This window comes from Danio rerio, chromosome 5, assembly GCF_049306965.1.
Source record: "Danio rerio strain Tuebingen ecotype United States chromosome 5, GRCz12tu, whole genome shotgun sequence".
NCBI classification, from domain to species: Eukaryota; Metazoa; Chordata; class Actinopteri; order Cypriniformes; family Danionidae; genus Danio; species Danio rerio.
The window spans coordinates 25735050-25758886 of NC_133180.1; the positions used below are offsets into that span (position 1 = coordinate 25735050).

The following is a 23837-nucleotide window of genomic DNA, read 5'->3' on the forward strand; positions in this document are numbered from 1 at the left end:
AAAGGCAAAAGCGTCTTAAAAACAAGCGGACATGGCAACATAGTCAATGCAAAACAGCGTGTCAGTATTCGTTTCCTCTATTGGTTGGTGCTACGCTGATTTGACCAATCACTGTTGGCTTCCTTTTTACGCTCAACGTGGGAATACAGTGAGCTTGAATAAGCGACAGCACTCGATTCAAGGTTAGTATGCGTTTAATTGATTAATTCATCAGGTTTATCTACGTTATATGTGGCATTATATTCAGGGTTTTATCGGTATGTCTGAAAAGATAAGCTATAGTTCTGTAAGTTAATAGCTTTCATTCTTCATTTCAAACCAGCATTCTGAAGCATGGAATGCATCAAGACGACCTTTAACGTTACACCATGTTATTAATACCATTTTTGCTAACTTTCTTTGTTGTTTGTTTCCAAGAAACAAAATGTATTGATAAGCTCAGGTTTTATTAAAAATCGACAATGTTTACATTAACTACCGTTACAGTAAAGCTGCACATGGATCATTAGCATCTAGTTATTACTGTAAAATCGTTGATTGAGGTAACTTAAAGTTGCTTTTTATATTTACACATTCTGACTTTCTCAATACTATACGTTAATTTTGGAAAAGTATTCTTAGCAGATTCTAAATAAGGAAATCATTAGCATCCAATGACCATCAAAGTACAACATCGTTCACAGTCAATTTAATTGCGCTAATGCTGTTTTAATAGGGACCGTTACAATGAAGGAATGTGCGAATATAAAACCAACTTTACCTCAATAAATCTTAGTTCATAATATTGGATTTCACTTCAACAATTTGTGGCAAAGTAACGTTAGTGCTATTAATGCAGTTATTTAGATACTTATAACAAAAATCTTTTTACTTGTATTACAATAGTATGTAGTGTAAAATGCAGAACTAGTGTCAAAACGTGTAACAAGTTATGTTAATAAGTAACGTACTGTTCTTTTAGTGATTGTTTTATATTTCTAATGATCCTAATAATTACTAATAGCCAGGGCCAGACAGAATCTGCGGACATTTTTGCCAGTTCTGTGGAGAATTTCGTAAAAAAAAAAACTGCAGATTTATGCAGAATTATTTTGGGAGTATCATAACTAAAAACTTAATATATGAAATAAAAAAATACAAGCTTTTTAACTTTTATTTAATGTTTACAATGCAAATCCATCTAGATCAACTTATTTGTTAAACAAAGCAAGTCTATCATTTATCTACTAAAAGACAGAAAACATTACTTTACAAACTGTATTGTAAATAAATGAAATGAACACTTTTATATTAGTCAATATTATTAGTGAATTTGATAATAAAAAAAACTATAAATATATATTTACACACATTTACATAAGTAAATGCATAGTATCAATGATGGGCAAAACAATCTGTGGAAATCAGCACATGCAGTTTCTGTGTGGGCCTATTAATAACTAATAATACTATTATTACTAACAATACTAACTATTTTAATATTTCTGCAAGTATATTTTAAAAAGTGAGATTGCTTGAAGTACAGTTGCAGAAATTATTTTATTAAATTAGTTAAAATGATTATTGAACATTACTGAAACAATGACTTGTGCAACACACAGTTAAAAATAGTTATATTAAAATATATTAAATAATTTATTACAATATTAATAAAATAGGTAATACCAACATTTCTAATTTTAAATATTAAAGCAACTATTAAATACTAAAATATTTCTGTAATGTAATTATATTGTAAACAACTGTATTTGATTGTTTTACAAGGAATATCATGAGATTACTTAATTTGTCACTAATAAAATAAATTCAAATGGTTTCCTCCAATCAGGTCAGTGGTGCAGATAAATCACTCTGAAATGGGGGTGCTGTCTGCGCTGGCGCGGGGGTTTGTGAGAGGAGCGGACCGAATGGCGGAGTGGACTAGTAAACGTGGACCCAGGACATTCTACAAGAGCCGCGGAGCAAGACCCACTGGGATAGTCACCTCCAGCAGAAAGTTCATACCTATTCGAGCCATGATCCCAGAGTTTGTGGTACCCAATCTGGAAGGATTTAACCTAAAAGCCTATGTGTCCTACAAAACTCCAGCAGGGACGGAGGAGCCCATGACCCCAGAGAAGCTCTTTAATGAAGTGGTGGCCCCGCAGATCCAGAGGGACATTGAGGAAGGAGTTTTCAGTGAGGACAATCTGGAGAAATACGGACTGGAGAAAACTCAAGAGGGGAAGCTCTTCAAACTGCACCCCAAGAACTTTGCGCGTTAAGTGAACTTGATTTGTCTTGGACTGTAAATAAGTGTGTGATGTTTTAAAGAACAGAAGACATCACAGAGTAAACATTATTTTGTAAATCTTTCAGTCAGTAAATAATTAAAATATGCTGGAATGGAAAATGTTTGTTTTGGGATCTATAGAATTGTTAAAGTCCCCAAGAAATCAAAGCTAACCATATTGAATTGGTTGGCTCATATTGCTAGTTTTGTGGTGCATGTCATTAAGACAAAAAATGGTTTGCTCTTCTAATCTTGAACTGAAACCTGAAAATGGACTTCCTGTTTGTTTTTAGTTAAATTGTCAGATTACGTCTGTCTGAGGTAATGGGTGTGGCTAACATTTAACCACGCTGCTCCAACTGTCAGTTTTGACAACAAACAGAAATGGTGAAGAGGAGGAGTCTGTTAGTTTGTAATAACTCTCCCCAAACCCTTTGCGCCATCTTTCTGACTGAAATGCCTACTTTACTACATCCGTTCAGCCCATGGTAGAAAAACGAGCCTCGCCCACTCGTGTCATTTAATATTCCGTTTCTCTAGAAACTGCGTCACAATATGAAAAAAATAACGGTCGCAGCTTTCTGTTCATGGGGACTTCAATAGAGTGAAAAAAATAGTTAACATTAGTTAATGCACTGTGGTGTGGCTGAATCACTATTATTCCATCTCAAAAAATTAACAAAAGTTAATTTATTAACTTTTATTTATAACCTATTTATATACATATACATTTTGTTTAATTATCTTTCTTTTAATAATATTTGTTTTTAATTTTTTTTTGTAGAAAAAAATCCTTAGTGTTTAGTAGGGATCATGTGCGATAAATCAAAATCGAATCGCAATTTAAAACGTTGCAATAAGCTAAATTGCAAGAGGCTGCGGTATGGAATATATATATATATATATATATATATATATATATATATATATATATATATATATATATATATATATATATATATATATATATATATATATATAAAATATTGAAATATACATAACTATTGTATTATTTCCCCCACCCTCACAATACTGTGTGTGACAGTAATACTATCCAATTGAGTGAGCACACTTTTGTTCTGCCCAATCAAAATTGCGTGACTGAACTATGCAGAAAGCCAAAAATAAAACAGGAAAACACTAACAAGTGGGATGATGCCGTCTGCCTCTTCAAAATAATTAATAGACTAATTCATATAGAAAAACCACATGTCGCTAAAATGGGAATATCTTGGTTTCAAAGTCACAGACATCGAACAAAAACAGGTAATTTGTAAGAGCTGTTGCAGAATTGTTGCCACAACATGAAAAAAATACAACAACCAACACCTAAAAAATGCACCACAGCATGAGGAGTGTCTTGCTAAAAAGTCAACCATTGGCAGTGACACTTAATCTAGTAGCAAGCAACAGCAAAGTACAATTTCGGAGTTGTTTGCAGCTGTTACACCATATGAAAAAACATCACGAAAGCACCAGGAGATAACTAACGCTATAAACTACTACTGTATGCTCTAGAGAAAAATTTGTGTTTAATTTCTGAATGTTTATAAACAAATTTGAATAAAAGTTGGAGTTAGTTAATATCTTTTCAGTTCCTTTTTTAAACTAACACTCACTGCATTTTAGCAGTAAGAAGCTATGATACAGAATATTGAGCTGAAGCTTGCCTACAAAATTAATCGCAAAAATAAATAAATAAAATAAACTCGCAATTAGATATTTTAACCAAATCCCACAGCCCAAGTGTTTAGCCTTGTGTAAGTCTGAAATTTTATTCATTACGGTTTAAAAAAAGAAAAAAGATCATTTAGAAACTCTAATTTAGATTATTTATTGTTAGTTTGTGTTTACTAATGCATTATCTGATGATGGTAACAAATGGGAACTCATTATAAATTAGTAAATACAAAAATGTAGATCAAAATAAGTTAATTAAAAAAATACAATAATTAGGAAAAGAAAATTTAAAACAATCTACATTTTCATAGTATAGTTAAAAACGGTATTAACACCTAACAATTTTTAGTTCAGATTAATAAAGAGACTAAGCTAAAAAGAAAATGAATGAATAATTTTTAGTTCAGCTAATGGCTTTTAAATAACTATAAATCCCTGCCCTAGAGAAACATATTTCTATATAAATTCAAATGAATGAGTACACAGTACTTTAATATAGATATAGTTTATTTGTTATAAAAGATCTAGATCTCAGTGTCAATTAAATTGGAGCCATTACCACTAGAAAAAAATGGCCTGTACATATTCTAGCCAAGAATATATAGTCAGCAAATGACAGGAATAAAGCAATATTGCATATATTAAATACAAAGCAATGCTTCAGTCACCTGAATGTGCAGCTCCAAACAAGCTCATTTTTATAGGCTTTCGCGTTTTTCCTCTGGGCTCCAATCCCACCGCCACACATGCATCATGTGGTCGTAGAAGGAGCAGGTGGCTATCAGACAGGACACAGAGTCCCGGGCATCGCTGGTGAACAGGTCTGAAACTGAGCTCTTTTCTGGTGAAGGACACTGGTCAGGTATGTAGCGACCTGAGTCATCCTCTAGAGATGTGTCGAAGCTGGCAGTGGGTGATTCATACTGGATCCTGAGGTGACCTGTGGACTCGACGAGCCCTGAGCTGGTTTGTGGAGGTTCTTGAGGAGAGGGGGGTGCAGAGGAGCTCACAGGGAGTCTGGACCAGTCTGCTCCATATGCTAAAGAGTTGTGAAGAATATAGGACCCTAGAACTGGACATGGTGTCTCTTGTCCTTCTACAAACAGATAAAGTAGAAAAAGTTGAAGTTAAACTTATAAAAATTAGTTAAATTCAAAATCAAGCACTATTTCAATCTACTGTAGGAGGCCATATAACACACTACATTTCGTACCAATTTATCCCTGCATCCAAATGTGCCTAACAGCATAATTACAGAGCCTTACACATGTCATTGAATAAAATAAATAATAAAATGTGAGCGTGATTCATCTATTGCATCCCTCTGTTTAACTAAAGCACGTACATGATTTACTAATTTGGTTCCATTGTTTTCAGTATACTGTATATGTTCTTCTATGTCAGCATTTCTCAATCCTGGTCCTCGAATTACTTTACAAAACAGAAATGTAATTGCTAAACTATACTATAAAAAGAAGTCCAACAAGTGGACATGGAGTACAACTAATTAATATTTTGTCTTTATGATTTATCTAGAATAAATGGCATGAATTTTTATAATCAAGCAAACAATTTATTTCAAATAAAGGAACTTACAGTAAGTAAATTTTGTGCACGACAGTGAATTGAAGGAGCGATTTAATAAAGCTTATGCACAACTTAAAATGAGGGAACAAATGAATAAATCATGCCCACAATCTAATACAGGGTATATAGGAATCCAATAATAAAATACATTACATTTTAAGTCCTATTTTAAGACTTTTTACATACATTTATTAGACCTCATCACCGAAATTTTAACTTGCAGTATATTTACTAAATACTGATGGTAAGAAAGGTTTAATCCTAAACTAAAACATTATTCATAAACTAAATCAGTGTTTCTCAACCACATTTCTGGAGGCCAATAGCTCTGCACATTTTCCATGTCTCTTTAATCAAACACAACTTATTCAGATTATCAGCTTATTTCATGTATGGGACTCCGTACACATCATACACAGTATTTGGCAAAAATAAATAAATAAAATAGTATGCTGGTCATATAGTAAGTTCTAATTCATAATACTTATAAAACAGTAGGCAAAAAGCCAGATAAGCTACATTACTACTTCCAGTGAGACTGATGGAGAAAGTCTTGTTTTTGATGCTGCAGTTGTGTATAATGTTAATACTCTTGATAGTGTGAGGTTCAATTAATTAGTAAAAAAAAAACAGTGAAAACATCACTAGTGTCAAATATTGCTACATTTTGTTTTAATATGTTATTTATTTACATGATGGCAAGGCTAAATTGTTTCTCCAGTCTTCAGTGTCACATGATCAGAAATCATTCTGATAAGATGCTTTAATGTCAATGTAACACTTCATGTCATCATCAGTGTTGTGTGCCTGAATATTGTGGAACGTATGATCCATTTTTTCCCCAGTGTTCTTTAAATAACAAAAAGAATTAATTTGAAATGCTTAAATTGGGGCAGCACGGTGGCGCAGTGGGTAACATGTTCGCCTCACAGCAAGAAGGTCGCTGCTTCAAGCCTCTGTTGGGTCAGTTGGCGTTTCTGTGTGGAGTTTGCATGTTTTAGGTGAATGCATGGTTTAGGTGCATGGTACAGGTGAATTGGGTAAGCTAAATTATCCATAGTGTAAGTCTGTGAATGAGTTTGTGTGGTTGTTTCCCAGTGATGGGTTGCGGCTGGAGGACATCCGCTGCAAAAAACATATGCTGGATAAGTTGGCGGTTCATTCCGCTGTGGCGACCCCAGACTAATAAAGGGACTGAGGCAAAAAAAAAAATGAATGAATGAATGCTAAAATTGAAAACTTATTTCAATGATGAATCTCCTTATGGTCAATTTTACTTATATTTTAAAATCTTACAGAAATTTTTTACTGACATGGAAAGATCAGTGTGGCTGTAGTTCTTACCCAAAGCTTTCTGGCAGTATAGAATCTGGAAGTCATTATGCATGCATGCAGCAAGCAGCAGGTGCTCTTGACTGGGGTGCCACTTAAGTCTCCACACTCCTCCACCCACAGCAGTCTCACTCAGGGGCTGCTTTATGTTTCTCCCATCCCACAGCAACACATTCTCATCATAGCTGCAAAACAGGGACATTATGCATTTATTAAGGGTGTTTTCAAATGTAAATGTAAATGTAACATTTAAACAGTAAATGTATTTTTTTTTTGCCCATGAAGTTTTGCAGATGTAAAAGCACCTTAAATCAGATGCTGAAGGAGTAACAGTAAAATCAACATCTTCCTTCTGACTGGCAGACTAAATTTTTTCTCTGCTTTTTTAAAATCTTTTTTAAAAATGTGAAATGTGTTTTTAGCTGTTGGAGCAAATATAACAATGCAGGAATAATAAACAAAATCAGTCCGTCTGTCTATAATGGCCTGCTATATACCCATGTGAAGTGATTGCCACTGTCTTTTACACTAATTTGACTTCTTACCTTCCTGTGGCCAGTATGTGCTCTCGATGAGGGTTACTGTGTATGCTGCAAACCCCCATAGTGTGCCTGTGACAGGAAAGCAGTATTTATTCACAACGATTGTGCATAAACAGCATTAAACAGGCATAGAGAACATTTAAACTGTGATTCGGTAAAGGGTAAAAGTAAAGTTGATGTATGACAAATCATAATAACTCCTGTCTGACCTTTTGCTGGTGAAAGTAGGGGAAGAGCAACCCATTCTCAGATCCCAGCCCTTTAGTTTGCTGTCATCACCACCTACAATAACAATTAATGAAAGTAATGATCAAAATAAATACATACAGAGAGAAAACAATGAAGTGTTATTGTAGGGTTTAACTTGCCTCCTGTATGCTTTTATGGTGAATATTATGAGGCAACTTTTATTTATATATTTTTAGTTTTGCTAAAAAAACAAAAAAAAACTTTTGCTATTAAAGGCACATAAAATTATAAGCTAAATGAAAAATAAAATGTATATATATATATATATATATATATATATATATATATATATATATATATATATATATATATATATATATATATATATATATATAAATAAATAAATGAAAAATAAAATGTATACACGCATATACATATATATATATATATACATACATACATACATATATACATACATATATATATATATATACATACATACATACATACATATATACTTTTTTAAATTTAGCTTATAATTTTATGTGCTTTTAATAATTTTCTTAGATTTTTGTAGAAAAAAATTAAATAATATATTTTTTACATAATATAACTTTTTAACGATGCTACTATAACTTTTTTAATTACATGTCAATGCAACTTTTTAGTTATTTGAAATTTTTTTAATTAAAAATATTGTTGTTAATATAAAATTTTATAGTGGTTGAAATGCATGGTTATTTTATTGTTCAAATTATATATATATATATATATATATATATATATATATATATATATATATTTTTTTTTTTTTTTTAAGAGATTTACTTATTAACACTGATAATAATGATACAACACAGCCACAGTGAAAAAAGAAAAAAAAGTTCCCTTTTTTCCCTCATACCTGAATACACAGTCTGAGTATCCCAGTAACTAAACGCTGAGATCCAGGCCTCATATTCGTGAGCTTTCCACTGACACACAGCGGTTAAATCTGCTTCCCCCAGAGACAGCAGTGTGAGAGAGCCAGTGGAGTCACTGGACACCACACGCACATCACTGCTGGAAAACCACAACACTGAACATCACATACAGAGTCAGTGCAAAGAAAAATGATCAGTGACAAACACATCATACCTCTCGCCTTGCCCTGTGGACCAGTCTAAGGACAAAGCCAGTCTGTCAGGACCCAAATCTGTGCTCAGCTCACACTCCAGACCACTGGAGCCCTGCTACTGGAGACACACACACATATTGAAGAACAAACACCACAATAAAACATCTTACACACAGTAGAAACACTAAGCAGCTTCTAAGGGGACTAAAGGATTACCTTAAATTCTATATACTGTATACAAAAATAATAATTTAGCATTCATTTTTATGCAAAACAATCTACAAATGAGACAAACAGATGTAATTAAACTTAAAATTAATTAAAATTAAATCAGTATGCAAGGGTTGTGTCAAGTCATAAAAGCTGAATAAAATATGATATTATATGTGAAATAAATATGATATATATAAATAGCATAGAAAGTTCTTGTTTTAAAGGTTCATTCATTAATTTTCTTTTCGCCTCAGTTCTTTTATCCATCAGGGGTCGCCACAGCGGAATGAACCACCAGCATATGTTTAACGCAGCAGATGCCCTTTCTGCTGCAACACATCACTGGGAAACACCCATACACACTCATGCACTATGGACAATTTTAGCTTACCCAATGCACCTATAGTGCATGTCTTTGAAGAATACCCAGGCAAACACAGGGAGAACATGCAAACTCCAAACAGAAATGCCAACTGACCCAGACGGTGCTGGAACCAGCGACTTTCTTGCTGAGGCGAACATGCTTTTGTTGTTTTAAAGCCCTTTCTCTCTCTTTCACAAGGGAAAGTTTTTACACCCAGTTTTTTTTTTATCTATGGGCCTAAATACAACAGGAACAAGATGCAAGTCCATGTTTGGACAAGCAGAAACGGCTATTTTGTTGTCATAAAAAAGAAAACTGATTGGTCTGGGGTTGACTGACGTTATTTTGGTGTTTAGAGATCTTATAAACCCTGTATTAAAATAGAATATGTGTATTATACATTGATTGATAATTTGCACACTTTTAAATCTAAATACTGTATTAATTAATGTGTCTGTGAAATTGGTCATGAAAGTTGTTTGGGAATCCTTGTTTGATTGGTAAATGATTGTGGGTTAACTGGCTCTAGGATGTATATTTGTGTGCATTATTTCACTCCCTTTTTACTTTTGACTTTGCATTAATGTGTTAAAGGAATGGTTGTAAATAAAGAGATTGTTAAAAGTCTCTCTCTCCCTCTACCTCTCTTGTATTAATATTGATTTTAATAAGCTTAAGAAATATCTTCCATAATTAAAATAATATTATTTATACATTTCATATTAACTGTAACAAATGCAAGTAAAAATTTCATTTAAAATTTTCCTTAACAATAACTATTGTTTTTCCACAGATAAAAATATCACGTTTATGCAGATTGTGTATTAAAAAAAAATACAAAATGTGAACTGTCTACTGATGCTTAACATTTAAATGTGATATTTAGATATTTATTTAAAAAATGAACTTCTTTAATAATTTTTTTTATTACTATAGCAAGACATAATAGTCTATGTTGTAGAGATGACCTGTTAATAACAGTATATTTAGAACAGTCCTGATTGTGCATGAGTGTAATTAGTCACCTGAGCTTCGATAAGCTTGTAAAGCTGGATTTCTCCACTCGCAGTGGCCATTCCCAATAATGGGCGCTCAGATATTGGTACATGGCACCTAAAGAAATTAAATACAAAAAAAAAAAATGTTTGTTGGCCTGGAAATTTCCATGTGAACTCAGCATCCACATCATTATGGACCATCAGCCGTAACTAGAAAATACATGCGGAAAATAAATGGATTCCTCCCATCATAAACAGTAAACAACAAACATAACCGAAAAAGTTAAATATGTTAAATTTAAAACAACATACCTAGAGTGTATATTTGAGTATGCAAAGAGACAGCTGAAGGCAATTTATTCATGCACCTGTCAATTTAGAAATGTATTTTATTGTATTTATTTTCAGACTAATGTAAAGCAAAAACTCAAAATAGGCTTTCATGTGCTTCTTTTGTTGCACGATGTTAAGTCATGTATGAAATTACAATACATTTTTAAAGGCGGTTTTCTCTTTTTTTTCTCATGCACTGAGTCACAAATCTCCGCTTGTGCACATACACACACCAAAAGTTAGTTACACTTATCTATAAGAGTTTTTACAGAAGAATCGGCTCATACATTGTACACAACATTTTATTGGCTGATAGATAGATAGATAGATAGATAGATAGATAGATAGATAGATAGATAGATAGATAGATAGATAGATAGATAGATAGATAGATAGATAGATAGATAGATAGATAGATAGATATTATTCCCTCAGAAAAAAACCTGACTTAAGAATTTAATGCTATAAATACAAACAAATCGTTGCATATTTAATAAAATAATGCCTTATTTGCATATTTAAACATAATTTTCATAAATACATATACTGAATATAACTGTTATATATGAAATATAATTCTTATTGTGATCGTGATAATTACTTCTTAACATCTTTACCCTATTAATAGACTCACCACTTGAGATCGAGTATAGCTGCTGTGTCTATTCTCTGACTCTCCGTCAATGGAGGAATGAACGACGACTGAGGATTACAGTCAAACAGATAAAGCCGACCGATTCTGCTCGGGGCAGCGGAACCTTCTGTCCTCTGCTGTTTAACACAAAACACAATTTCAATCCAGAAGTGACTGGTTATTACTAACTTAAATTATAAAATAAAGACAAGAGACTTTATTCATGTAATCTAGCATTACCTTATCATCTCCTTCCAGAAGTTGTTGGTAAGTCCCACATGCCAGAACATGAGCCCACTGTGGTATGGGGCACCACTCGACCGTATCCGCAGTTAACTCCGTGTCAAACACCTGCAGGGTTCGGGTTCGAGACTGCCAACCCATTTAAACCGCTTGGCACAACATAAAGCTAACTTACTTAGAAAGAATAAACGTGTTAACGGACCAACAAATAAGAGGAAGCGCGCTGTCTGTCCGTCAGGCTATGATAACCGTTACTTTCAACACACCGGGTCAGCTGTCATATTGTTGCAATTTTAAGCTCATATAATTTTATGTATTAAGTTTTTTTGACATTTTATAACTTAACATCAAATGACAATTTCAAGAGCATTACCGTGTTCGTGTAACTTCGACTTTTATCGTTTTACGAGGTAAACATGACGTGAACGCGCTTTAACTTCCGGGTGGCTGAAATCTGATTGGCTGAGCGTTTAAATCGTGACTGTTTTGTTTACTAATAGTTCCTGGTTGGAAAGCCGCTCTATTTTACAGTCTATGGTTCAGCTTTAGTGTGATTGTATGGTAAAGAAGTATGGAACAAAATAACTTGGAGTCTAAATCAGTCCTTTGCACATTGCTGGATAAAAATGATCAGTCAAAGTATGTGTTTTTTACGCAAAAGCTACCAGCAGGAGTCATAAACATTGGGTGAGTAGACATGCTAATAGTGATGCTATTATTCCCTATCTTAAAGTTTACTTATTATAAACACTTTTTATTTATTTATTTTTTAAATATATAATTACTGTCAATTTATTTTAGTCACACCAGTGCTGTTTTAGAATTTTAATGTTTTAATTTCAGGTTTAGTAGTCTTAAAGGGTCACGAAACACCAAAACACATTTTTTGAGCTGTTGACATTGCTCTATTCAGCTTGCCATTTTATTCCAGCTTTATTTCTATGACCAAAATATTGTTTAAATAGTTATAATTAACAATAACAACCCTAATAGTTCATTTTAAGATGTGTATAACTGCATAACTCATCATGTCCTTTCCCCCATAGATTTACCAATGGTGAAGCTGTTTGGAAAACACATCTTTCAGAGGAGATTCTCTCTCAGCTTGTAAGGGTTTATTGATTGAATCTTTCTACATGACAGACATTCATCTCTTACTACAATAATACATTTCAATTCACTCAAACTTCTACAATAAGCTGCTTTGATACAATCTACATTGTAAAAGCGCTCTAGAAATAAAGATGAGTTAAACTGAATTGCTTATTTTTCCACAGTTTAAGAAATTTTCATTAAAGTCCACAGAGGATTACACCTTCAAAATCAAGTGAGGTTTTCTCAAGTAACTTATAAATTAGTTATGTGACTTCTTTGGTGGTCTGAAAAGTCCTCTTGTGTCTTTGGTCAGATGTGCATGCAAGACTGGCAGAGCGTTTGTGAAGCTGCTGGAGGACAGTGCTGTGCTGCATTTAGGAGCTGAAGCCACAGATCTCAGCCTGTCTCTAGCAAAACTCACAGACTCTGAGGGAAGGATGGAAGTCAAGGACCTGCTCTTTAAAATGGCAGATAGCTTGCAACAACTAGATAGTCAAGGCAAGCTCTCAATTACTATAATGACTCGTACTGAAATGAAAACCAAGCCGAATTAAATGTTTGCTGTTTTTATTATTGTTTAGGTGCTTCCTCTTCATTTAGTCCAGGCAAATGTTATCAGAAGAGGAGTGCTGGTAAGTTATGACACCTGTTGACAAATCAAAAGCTGTTATTAAATTTCTAGCTCACACTGTACTTATAAAAACAGTATTTAACCCTCAGGAAAATAATGTTTCTCACTTGTAGTTTAACTTTTTATTTATTTTTTATCTGAGGTTAAAAGGCTGCATAATACTGGAAAAAAAACTGACAAAGTGATATTTGATTTTTTTTTTCTGCAATGGGCTATATGCACACAGACTGTTTATTTTAATCAGCCAGCCTCAGCAATTCCAGTAAACTGTCTTTCCATTATAAAATTGCTGTGTTTAAGGTCTGATTTCTTAAAAAATCTGTGAAGGGAGTGTTGTTAACTCAAAATTGACTAAAAAGTTAATTCTACTCATTTGAAAAGAGTTTTGAACTCAGTGTTGAAGGTAATAAGTTAATTAAACACCTCTTTGCTTTAACTTAAATGGAGTAAGTTCACAGTACTCATATAGACTGCTATTTTAACTCAAATGGTTCGAGCAATCGGTTTCCTCAAACAGTTTGAGTTGTCTTAACTTATTGGGTTTTACAGTTCTCAGTTGGTTTGAGTTCTCTTCATTTATTGAGTTTTACTGGGCTCAAATTGCTTCGTTTACTCAAATGGATTAAGTTCACAGTACTCATTAGGATTAGTTTTTGAACTTAAATGGTTTGTAGCAATTGGTTTCCTCAAATGGTTGGAGTTACCTTAACTTTTTGGGTTTTACAGTGTAGATATATGACATAAAGTGGGTCTCAAACCAGACAAGAAGCACTGCATTAAATTTCATTTTCCCCCTGCCATGTCTTTAAAATATGACAATTTATTTTACCCCGGTATTTATAATGGAGTTTCTGCGCTAGGCTGCTGATCCTGATGGCACTAGTGGTTACACCATCTTTTATCTTGTTTTACGCTTGAACAACTAAATGAATGCTTAAGTCTATTTAACTAAATGTATTGTAATTACATTACAACATCGATGCTGTAAAAATACAGCATGAAATTAAAAATAGTCACATTAAACTTTTACCGGAAAATTATTGTTGGCTGAAAAACACTAGCAGTGCATGTACCCCATTACATATTGAGCATACCTTTCACCAGATGAAAAGTATTTGGAAAAGAAGTGATCATTTTAGATTGATTGCAATGATTTTATAAAGGAGTGCATCTTCAAAATAAATATGACACATTTATTTATAAAATAATTTGCTGTTTCAATCAGTTTAGATAAGATGACCCTCAAAATAATGTTTTGGACAAAGCCTTGTCCCGAACAAGACTTTACCTCTGACATCTTTCCATTTTAGAATTTGAACCTAAAAAGCAGCATAAGGGTCCAGTAGTAGCAGTTAAAAAACGTCTTCCTGGGGATTCTCTCATCAACCCAGGAACAAAAAGGTGAACATTTTAATCGACTGTAGATAAAAGTAACCAAAAACATGTGAATATTATTTTACTTTTGTTGTGCTTGCTGACATTTGTATCTGTCTGTATTACAGGAAGAAACCTGCAACAGGTGTGGCGTTTGATGATGAATGATGTCAATGTAGCGTCCAGATTTTAATAAGTATCAATTATTAGTTTTTATCAAACCCAATTTTTTTTATTTTCAACTTGCAAAGCATGAACACAGCTGTTTTTAATCATCATGCATCTATTTAAGCTTTTATTAAATGCAACTGCAGAATGATTTTTAATGTATTTTTAAACTATGTTGCTAATAAACATATATATTTTAAATAACTGCTCTCTTATTTTAAAAACAAAACTCAACATGTACTCCGGAAAAAAAGAGTGACAAAATATATATTTACCAATTTATTCATTTAATTATTCTCTTTTTCTCCCTGTTAATAATAAAAACATCAGTTCACCTCAGTTAGCACAAGAGAATGGAAACAATAAAAGTAATTGAAAACGAGCTGAAAAGGTCCAGTCATTCTTGTTACAAGGGAATCCACCTGAACACAGGTATTACTGGATGGAAATAAACGTTCATAAATATCGAATCATATTCACATGTACCGAAGTTACATTCCAAAGCACTTATACTAGAAAGATAAAACCAAATCACCCCTTTAACCATAATGCTATTTTATCAGATACAGAACCACACTCATGTTTGCTGGTGTCTTAAATCACTGCACATGTTCATTTCCGAAAACAAAAAGCAGCTTGGGACTGATCTTTAGTTAGGCTGTTGAGGTTCTCCGTTAGCAGGAAATATAATCTGAAGCGGCCCTTCATAATCAAAGTCAGACTTTCCATCATAACTGTATGTAAATAAGTGTTCAGTAGGTCAGTTTTACCAATCAAAAACGTTCATTTTCCCTTTGGTCATGCACAAATCTTTGCTTTCCCCTCAAAAATATGGATTCAACTCTCTTACGCAGCAATTTCAGAAAAATAAGACACCATTACAGTACTAAGTGTCAACGACTGTGCAAGATTCAGAGATTAAGCACGGTTAGACTGTCACTGAGCGATTAAACCAAACCATCACCGACACAAAGGAGAAGCATTATTTCATTCAAATCCACAATATAATCAGGTCGAAATCAAATTCATAATGTTACATTACAGTGCAAACGACAAAATCAAAACCTCCTAAAACAAACCAATTTGAGGGTTCTCAAACACAACATGACCTGATGTCTGTCTATCTGTATTAGGAGTGACTCAAAAGTTCACCTTTGGCTTCACAGTGATAGCGTGACACTTATTATGAACATTTCTACTGACATCTGGTGATGACATCTGGTATTACGCAGCTTTTAACCATTAATGCAACAGAGTTCAATTACTATTCACCTCAAAATTCATTCATCAAAACAAAAGAGAAACCCCTGGTTCAGGAGACACAATAGTCAGCACAAAACATTTATGCCATTTACATTCAATTACAAGACCATAAACATCTGGATAGCAGGGCTGGTCCGCTCCGGTTAGACCACTGAAGGTCTTTGAATCATTCATCAGTCATTCACTATTGAACGTCCGATGTAAAAAGGTGCACAGGTTAATCTGCATTCTTCGACAGGAACATTGGGTCTGTTCGAAACATTTAAGCATAGTAAAATTTCTTCAACCCACAACACGACAGGCTTGTCTTTTATAGCATGCTCTCAATGCAGTACCAAATGAACAGACTAGAAAAAAAGATGTATAGTTACAACCCAACGTGAGGATAAACAGTCATAAAAGAACAAGTCCTATTCCTTTTGGGATGATTATGTTATGACATCAACACTACAATTAAAACAACTCGGACGCGATCGGTTTAAAGATAATACGACCATATTCAAATTTAAAGCGATACCAAAATAAACCATACAGCCACTTTTTTTGTTTCTAAGAAATACATTCTCTTTAATTCCCATCCAGCAGGCTTGAATATGAAGTACAGTTTGTTTTTTTTTACACGTTTCCATAAACCGTCATCTCCGAAATGCACGAGGGGAGGCCGTGGACGGAGGACCTGATCGCGTTCAGGCCTCGACTGTTGTCCAGAAGAGCCGTTCTGTGCAGACGGAAAGAATGAGGACCCACTCACTGGGCCGGAGAGACGGATCTTCTCCAACCACAAATAAACGTACACATGTCTTTCACCACACAGACGCGGGTCTGAACTTGAGGCTTATATTAGAACATCTCTCCGTCTGTGAGATTAACAGCAGTTTCAGCACAGAGTGTCTGTATTAAAGGACAACTGCACCTGTAAGAAGGCAAAAGAAACATTCAGTTCAATAAATGTAAAAAAAAAACAAAAAAAAAAAAAAACGACTCACTTGATGAATCGGTCAAGTTCACAAATCTATCTAATGATCTACTCACCAAATTGATCTCCTCGTATACACTAATATTTCAGGAATGTCATTTGTATTTAAAAATGGGATCAGAGTGAAAATTAAAGGGGTGTTTGAGGGGTAGTTTCCCATGAAGGGCAACTAAACAATAATTTGGACTCGTCTGTAACTTAAATATTCATATTAATTGGTTAGTTCAATTAAAAATTAAAATAATATTTTTAATTACTCATCCTCATCTCATTCCAAACCATTGAGACAAATTTTAAATAAATGACACATATGGAGGATGAGGGAGCTCTCATATTTCATCCAAAGCCCCTTTAAGGCAAGTCATTTTACTTGGTGGCCATCTTTGACACGACGCTCAGGCATTCTGTCGGAATGGGGAAACATCAAATTCTCCCAAGTTGTTTATCAAGCTTACGATTACATTACATATTTGGATCGCCATTAAATTAAGCAACAACTGTCTCATAAGTATAGTTTCTAAACGTCTGAATCAAACAAAATCGGCATGTGCACACGAAAGGGCCGAGATCACAACACCAACCCAATTTATGGCAGTGTTGCAGAGTATCATCCTCTGACTCTTTGTTTACTAGTTTGTGGATGTTCGTGCAGTTGCTGCCATGTGATGTGCATTTGATAGGACGGACTGTACCTCGCATTCATTTCATACAGGTTACAAAACCAAAAAACTTTTGTTTTCAATTGCACTTGGTTCAATGAAGAGTACAGATTTTAAGCTTTGAGGATGTATTTCTTATGTCTGTAAAGCAAGTATTTAATGAGATTTCAGTGTGTTTGTTGACCACAAAATCTGTTGTAAAAGTACATGTCTGTAATCCTTAACCTTCATACCATTTTCTAATCAACAGTCATTACAATTTTTGCATGAACTAGCACTTAATTAAAATAAAATAAGAAAAAACAGTTAGCTTAAATATACATTTAAGCACCCCTATAAAGGCTCATTCCAGTGTGAATGCATGATCATGCCCAGAAGGCTATAGACACTTCTTGGAAAACTGGTGTTTGTGTCTATATATAAAGCCTAATATTAATGTAAAGATAGACTTATTATGTATCAAAACACTGAAAACTTTATAAAATTATCTTTTTAAAACTATAATTGTAATTAACCAGTGACAAGTAATTGAATTAAATATAGGAATTTGGTTCACTAAGGAATGTGCATATGTATTATACATACTAATGAAAAAAAAAGTTGACCCCTACTAGTCTAAAAATATTAGAACCAGAAAAATTATAACTAGTAAAATATTTCGAATTTCTTAAACTATGAAAACATGGCTCCGGCATCTTGCACATTTATTATCCTCTGTTTCTGACCAAAGCAATAAAATAGCCATCAAAGACTTGTTATGGTTGGAGTACTTTAGGAGAAGTGCCATGTTTTATGTTATGTTTGAAGGGCTGCTTCACAGAGCCTGCTCTTGAAGTGTTGCCAGGTCCACTTATTATAAGGGATCCTTGTTAAGCGGCTTTGAGCTTAGGCAATTCAGTTTAAAGAGTAAACAGTGAAAAGCATTCAGGATGCAATTTTTTAGTATGTGACTTATTTAGTCCTAAGATTAAATGTTTGGGCTCGCAAACAAGTGTGTTTACATGGACTACATTTTTTAAAATGCATATTTTAACTTTATAGTCATTTTTTAAACTATCCATTTTATTTACAAGGAAGGAAATTGATTTAAAATGGAAAGTAAAGACTTTTTTAATGTCTTAAGTTTGTAAGACTAATGTAATGACACAAAATATTATATTTCTTAATCAGCCTTTTCATTTAAACTGTATCAAATGATTCCAAATAAATTCAGTTGTGAGTGTAAAATCAGCTTCTTAGAGTGATTTTTGAAGGATCACGTGACTTTTATACTTACTTAGCTTTTATACTTACTTAGTTTTGATTAAATACATGCAACCTGAAAGGACTGGTAATAAGAGTAATTGAATTGATTCATTTCAAACTGAATCGAATCTCTTCAAGTGAAATGTAGCTTTTATGAGTCTTACCCTCTCTTCCTCAAAGCTGATCAGTCCTTCGTCATCATCACTCTCCAGTTCCTCAGGCTCTTCACTCACGAGGGCGTTGAGCTCAGTGTTTGCAGGACGAGGCCTGAGGAGGCTGAGCAGATGCTGCAGTGGCGACTGGCCACCACTAGATGGAGAACTTTCTTGCTGCTCTAAGTTGTCGCTTTGCTTTTTTGCAAAGTTAACAAAGACCTAAAAAGAAGTAGAGAATAAGACTTTACTACTTTTCTTGTCATAACATTTTCAGCCTTTGGGTTTAATTTGCACACTGATTTAGGCTTTTGCATTAACAAACTGATAACAATATGATAAGATGATTGTAATCAGTAAATGCAGAATTTAAGACAATTTAAAGGTGATCTATCATGTAAATATAAATTTTATAAAAGATTTAAGCACAGCTGTGTGAAAATACTGTGTGAATATAGCCAGCCTCTAATGGTACAAAAATATTTATATTTTTATAATCACACTTGATAAAAAAACTCTCCCTTTGTATGTGTCATCAGAGTGGTAAAGCCACACCTATGAAGCTTTTCTCCCCATAGACTTCCATTCATACACACGCAAATGCATCAGACCGGAAACGCAAACTCGTGCGTCAAGTTTCAAGCTTGTTGAAACTCTGAAATCGCATCACTAGACTGCGTGAAACCAATTGAAGAACAAAACATGACCTCACTGGACAGAAATTTAAACATGGAGCAATTGCTCTCTTTTTTATTTTTATTTTTTATAAATGTCTAATTATCTTGTTTAATCCCGGCCCATTTTGCAGCGCCGTCTGACAGACTTTTGCACACACAAACTCTAGTGTGACCGCAGCTTTATTAACAATCTCTTCCTCATTAGCAAAAAACAGCCCAGAACAGAACCTCAAAACAGTTAGAAGCAGCCGTCTGCCATTAGAGTTTTCACCTGCTGAGCTTAATGTCAGCGATTAAGAGGATTATAAATATGGAGTTTTAGGATGCACATGAACACCATTGTCTTCATAGATTGCTTTCTTCAGAGACTTCTTTTCAAATTTTCAGTTTTTCACAAAGATATAACGTTAGTCCAATGTTAGGCAATAATGCCTTACTAGTTATCTGTTACTGTAATAGCATTACTTTTGACAGTAACTAATACTGTAACACATTATTTTTAAAATATATTAACTCTGATAACATTATAATATGATGCGTTTGCCCGTTACTTGGTATGTCAATTAATTTTGGCTGCAGTCTATTTCACATGTTCCTGTTTACAGCGAAAATTCATTGTGGGATTGGTGGATGCCAACCAACCACCTTAAAGATGACGCGTCGTGTATGAGGTACCAAACTGAACAAAGTCGAGCAAAAAAAAAAAAAACACGAATGGAAGCGAGGTACACCAAGTGTGTCTAGGAGAGAGACTGAGTGTGCGTAAGAGGGGCCAAGTGTGCTCGCGAGAGACCGAGAGACTATTAACGTTACTATTATTAATTACTATTACTAATACTACTAAGTAATGTTTGTTGTTTCAAATAAATAATCACACATTTGTTATCTGTATACAAAATTGATTAGTTTAGTAGACACAGTGGCACATTTCTGTTGTATTTCAGAACACGTTATTTAAAATGTATAGTGGTCAGAAAAATGCTGTCATTTTTTTTTAATTGTACATATTTTACATATTTCTATAGCTGTTATACCACAGTAGATTTTGCTCTTTGAATATACACAGCTTACTTTCCATAAGTTGCTGACAAACATTTAATTTGTGGTTAGTTTGAAAATTGCTCATAGATTTGATTTTTGAGCAGCTGTTATGTTTTTGTTATGTTTAAAATGCATAACATTTAGGGTTGTCTATAATAGCAGGTTTTTTTTTTTTTTGGTGCTGAGTTTCACCAAATTAATTCTGAATGATAATTCAGATTACTTTCATTCATTTGTTTCATAAAGGTTTTGTGTTTGTTTTATATTGTTGCTAGTTTTCATGCTCAACCCGTGAAGGAACATGTTTAAGGATTAAATACAACAACTTTTATGATGCTGAAGCAACTTTATTTTCCATGCAGCAATGAAGTGACATTATAATGGGATTAATGGGAGCATTAAAAATGTTCTTTAGAAAAGTAACTCAAATTAATTTTTAGTGTAAGTCACCAATAAACTAAATGAGTTACTTTTTGAATGAAGCAACTAATAACTGTAACTAGTTACTATTTTTCAGTAACTAGCTCAACACTGCATTAGATCTGTTTTGAATCTACTGCTACGATTGTAGCTCCACCCTATTTTGAAAAGAGCACAACCTCATTTGAATTTAAAGGGACAGTGACCAAAACAGCACAATTTAGATCAAAGCCTAAAAGGGGTAGTTTCAAGGAGTTATAAAACTTGTGGGGTATTTTGAGCTGAAACTTCACATACGCACTCTTGGCACATCAGAGACTTATTTTACATCTTGTAAAATGGGGCATTATAGGTCTCTGTTAAGAGCCTTTTCGAATTGAACATACAGAAGACAGTACTAGAAAATCAGGAGCTTTTTAGTGAGCATTAAAGGTAGTCTTAGAAGGACATTGAAAAATAAATCCCCTTTTAAAATGATGTATATGCACTTTGATGACTTTTTAAACTAGTATTATTTCTCGAGGTTTACTTACGTTATCCAGTGTGGTTTGGCTGACGGAATAATCCTCGATGCTCAGCACCTCCACCACCTGCTCCATTTTGCTGAAGACCTGAGCCAGAGAGATGTTCTCTGACTTCAGCTGGTACTGAATCTTTGTGTGGTGTCGCTCCTTAGGTGAAAGAAATACGCACAAGTTTACATTTTTTTTTACTGCAAGCGAAGCAAGCTTAAAATATACACACACATGTATACTTAGATTTGTCAGCACTATACGAAAACAGCTTGGGAAAGCTTCTTGCAACTTTCTGCAAGTAGGAAAACTCATTGTCTTATACAATTACAATACATTACAGTCCAAACTGACAACACAAAAGTGCTTGTATACTACAGCCATCTGTTCTGGAGGCATTTGAGCTGATGCACAGCAAATCTAGATTTCCAGTCAAACTCTGTTCATCATTCTTACCATACATTCATTTGTTACTGACAATAAAATGAAGATATGAATATTTCAGATGCAAAAACCTCTGAAATTTATATTCTAAAAATTCTAAAATTTTTGCAGCCTCCTATGATTATGTTCAGTTTTGTTTACTTTAAAGCCAAAGAAAAGAAGCTATGGTTATTTGCTATAAAAGTGAAATTGCAGAACCTACACACAGGAGTCAGAGATAAATGTTTTTTTTTTTTTTTGAAAAACTATTCAGTTGGCACTAAGAAGTTTTTGCATCAGAACTCTTCATAGATGCTTATTTAAACATTTAAATATTAAACTTAAAGGTGCAGTATGTAAAGTTGACACCTAGTGGTTTAATTAAGTATTGCATTCCTGGATCAAAACACACGCAAGCTAAGGTTGCCAAATTGAGGACTAACAGGAGCGAGCATGACTATCGAGACTAAGGGCGTACTCACACTATGTACAGTTGCCTTGAATCGGGCCGAAGCATGCTTGTCCCCCCTCCCGTCTCCCCGATGGCCCGCACTAACATTGCATTTGCGCCTGAGCACGCTTACGTCATTGATGATGCGCTGTTCAGCAAGACGTGCTCTCGCTCAGCACAGTGGACATTTCTTCAGTTATATTTTTTTAGTCGTTTGGGATGCAGTGACACGCAGTGAAAAATTTCGCAGAACAGATCAGCCACTTTTGACACTCATAAACAATCATAAAGTCCTCATTCAGTTTTATGTGCTGACAATGTGAGTTTGAATGGCATTTCACATTACATTTATTGCCATACTTCTAAAAAGCAGCAGCAGACAGGTCATCTCAGATCTTGAAAATAAACCAGTTGAAATTGAACTTTAGAACTGTGAAATAATGCAAACCAACACACATCAGTGATTCAGCATCTACATTTCATAATGTTAAAGAGGTATAATATGCATTAATTAGATTATAAACCTTACAATTTCATGAGTGAGTGCATATTCCATGCTTCTAAAGGACTGTATTTAAATTGCAAATCCTATCACATAGCATGGTATTAGCACAAAGGGGTTACAATGTAACCTGCTCACCTAATGTTTACCTTTTTAATATTTATATTATTTGCTAATTAATAACCAGCTCATGTGGAACTCTGAATCTGCGTCTCATTTCAGAATCTGCTACTGTCAATCGGAGGTGAGGAAGTTAAAAGAACCAAAACAAAGACAGCTGTTTCGGCACATTAGGTACATTTTCAAAGCAGAATATCTGACTTAGCACTGTTTTTTAGATAAACAAGAATGTTCACTTAGCATGTTTCTTAAATATCTCCAAACATATTATGGTATTGTTTTGCTTTAGAATGGTCAAAAACTTACATACAGCACCTTCAGGCTTTTGTATTTCGGCTAGCTGCCAAAGCGCAAGCAAGTTGTTTCTTAATTGTTAAAGTTGAAAAATAAAATAGTTCAAACTAAAAAAACCAAAACTAAAATTAATAGAACATATACATAAAAAATAGAAAAAAAATGTAAACAGAAAATACAGATCTAAAACATAACCTAATCTAACCTAATCTCACCTTTAGAATTGCCTCAGGAAAATTTCTGTTAAAAAACCGAATCACTTCTTTAACGCTAGCGGTGGTCTTAGTGCGTACTGTTATCATGTATCCATCTCCGAATCTGAAATAAATA

At 33.9% G+C, this 23837-nt stretch overlaps 4 protein-coding genes across 16 annotated transcripts in view; 2 read left to right on the top strand and 2 right to left on the bottom strand.

Moving 5' to 3' along the window:
• Window positions 1-157: 157 nt before the first annotated feature.
• Window positions 158-2392, top strand: mrpl41 (mitochondrial ribosomal protein L41). The gene is given in 2 exon segments (NM_001020767.1): window positions 158-182; window positions 1829-2392. A coding segment is annotated over 1 exon segment (408 nt). The 5' UTR covers window positions 158-182; window positions 1829-1856; the 3' UTR covers window positions 2265-2392.
• Window positions 2393-4441: 2049 nt separating this feature from the next.
• On the bottom strand, window positions 4442-11911 carry dph7 (diphthamide biosynthesis 7). 12 transcript variants are annotated; one of them, XM_073950668.1, is made up of 10 exons: window positions 11502-11911; window positions 11262-11395; window positions 10607-10662; window positions 10322-10409; window positions 8740-8834; window positions 8507-8664; window positions 7623-7695; window positions 7417-7482; window positions 6884-7056; window positions 4442-5048 (listed from the first exon to the last, which is right to left on the bottom strand). In XM_073950668.1, exons 4-10 carry the CDS (start codon window positions 10370-10372, stop codon window positions 4651-4653), a joined length of 1014 nt encoding a protein of 337 aa, XP_073806769.1. In that variant the 5' UTR covers window positions 10373-10409; window positions 10607-10662; window positions 11262-11395; window positions 11502-11911; the 3' UTR covers window positions 4442-4650.
• Window positions 11912-12002: 91 nt separating this feature from the next.
• paxx (PAXX non-homologous end joining factor) lies at window positions 12003-14867 on the top strand. The gene is given in 7 exon segments (NM_001130597.1): window positions 12003-12191; window positions 12551-12611; window positions 12782-12831; window positions 12913-13097; window positions 13181-13231; window positions 14541-14631; window positions 14733-14867. Coding segments are annotated over 7 exon segments (594 nt in total). The 5' UTR covers window positions 12003-12075; the 3' UTR covers window positions 14773-14867.
• Window positions 14868-15038: 171 nt separating this feature from the next.
• Window positions 15039-23837, bottom strand: part of abca2 (ATP-binding cassette, sub-family A (ABC1), member 2) — a 128775-nt gene continuing 119976 nt past the window's right edge. For both annotated transcript variants that reach the window (XM_068221438.2, XM_005165230.6), the window contains exons 46-49: window positions 23723-23825; window positions 21739-21876; window positions 19080-19289; window positions 15039-16948 (exon numbers count right to left, since the gene is read on the bottom strand). In XM_068221438.2, the coding sequence (XP_068077539.2) occupies window positions 16913-16948; window positions 19080-19289; window positions 21739-21876; window positions 23723-23825 (487 nt within the window). In that variant the 3' untranslated portion in view covers window positions 15039-16912. The remainder of the gene's footprint in view (window positions 16949-19079; window positions 19290-21738; window positions 21877-23722; window positions 23826-23837) is intronic.

What these genes read in the sequence shown, in the direction of transcription:
- dph7 (XM_021476262.3), bottom strand. Translation starts at nt 11,645, where the DNA reads ATGGGTTGGCAGTCTCGAACCCGAACCCTGCAGGTGTTTGACACGGAG. An exon ending in GCTATACTCGATCTCAAGTG is followed by an intron (nt 10,410 to 11,261) that starts GTGAGTCTATTA and finishes TAATTTCTTTAG; the next exon opens with GTGCCATGTACCAATATCTG. An exon ending in CCTACTTTCACCAGCAAAAG is followed by an intron (nt 7,483 to 7,622) that starts GTCAGACAGGAG and finishes TTCCTGTCACAG; the next exon opens with GCACACTATGGGGGTTTGCA.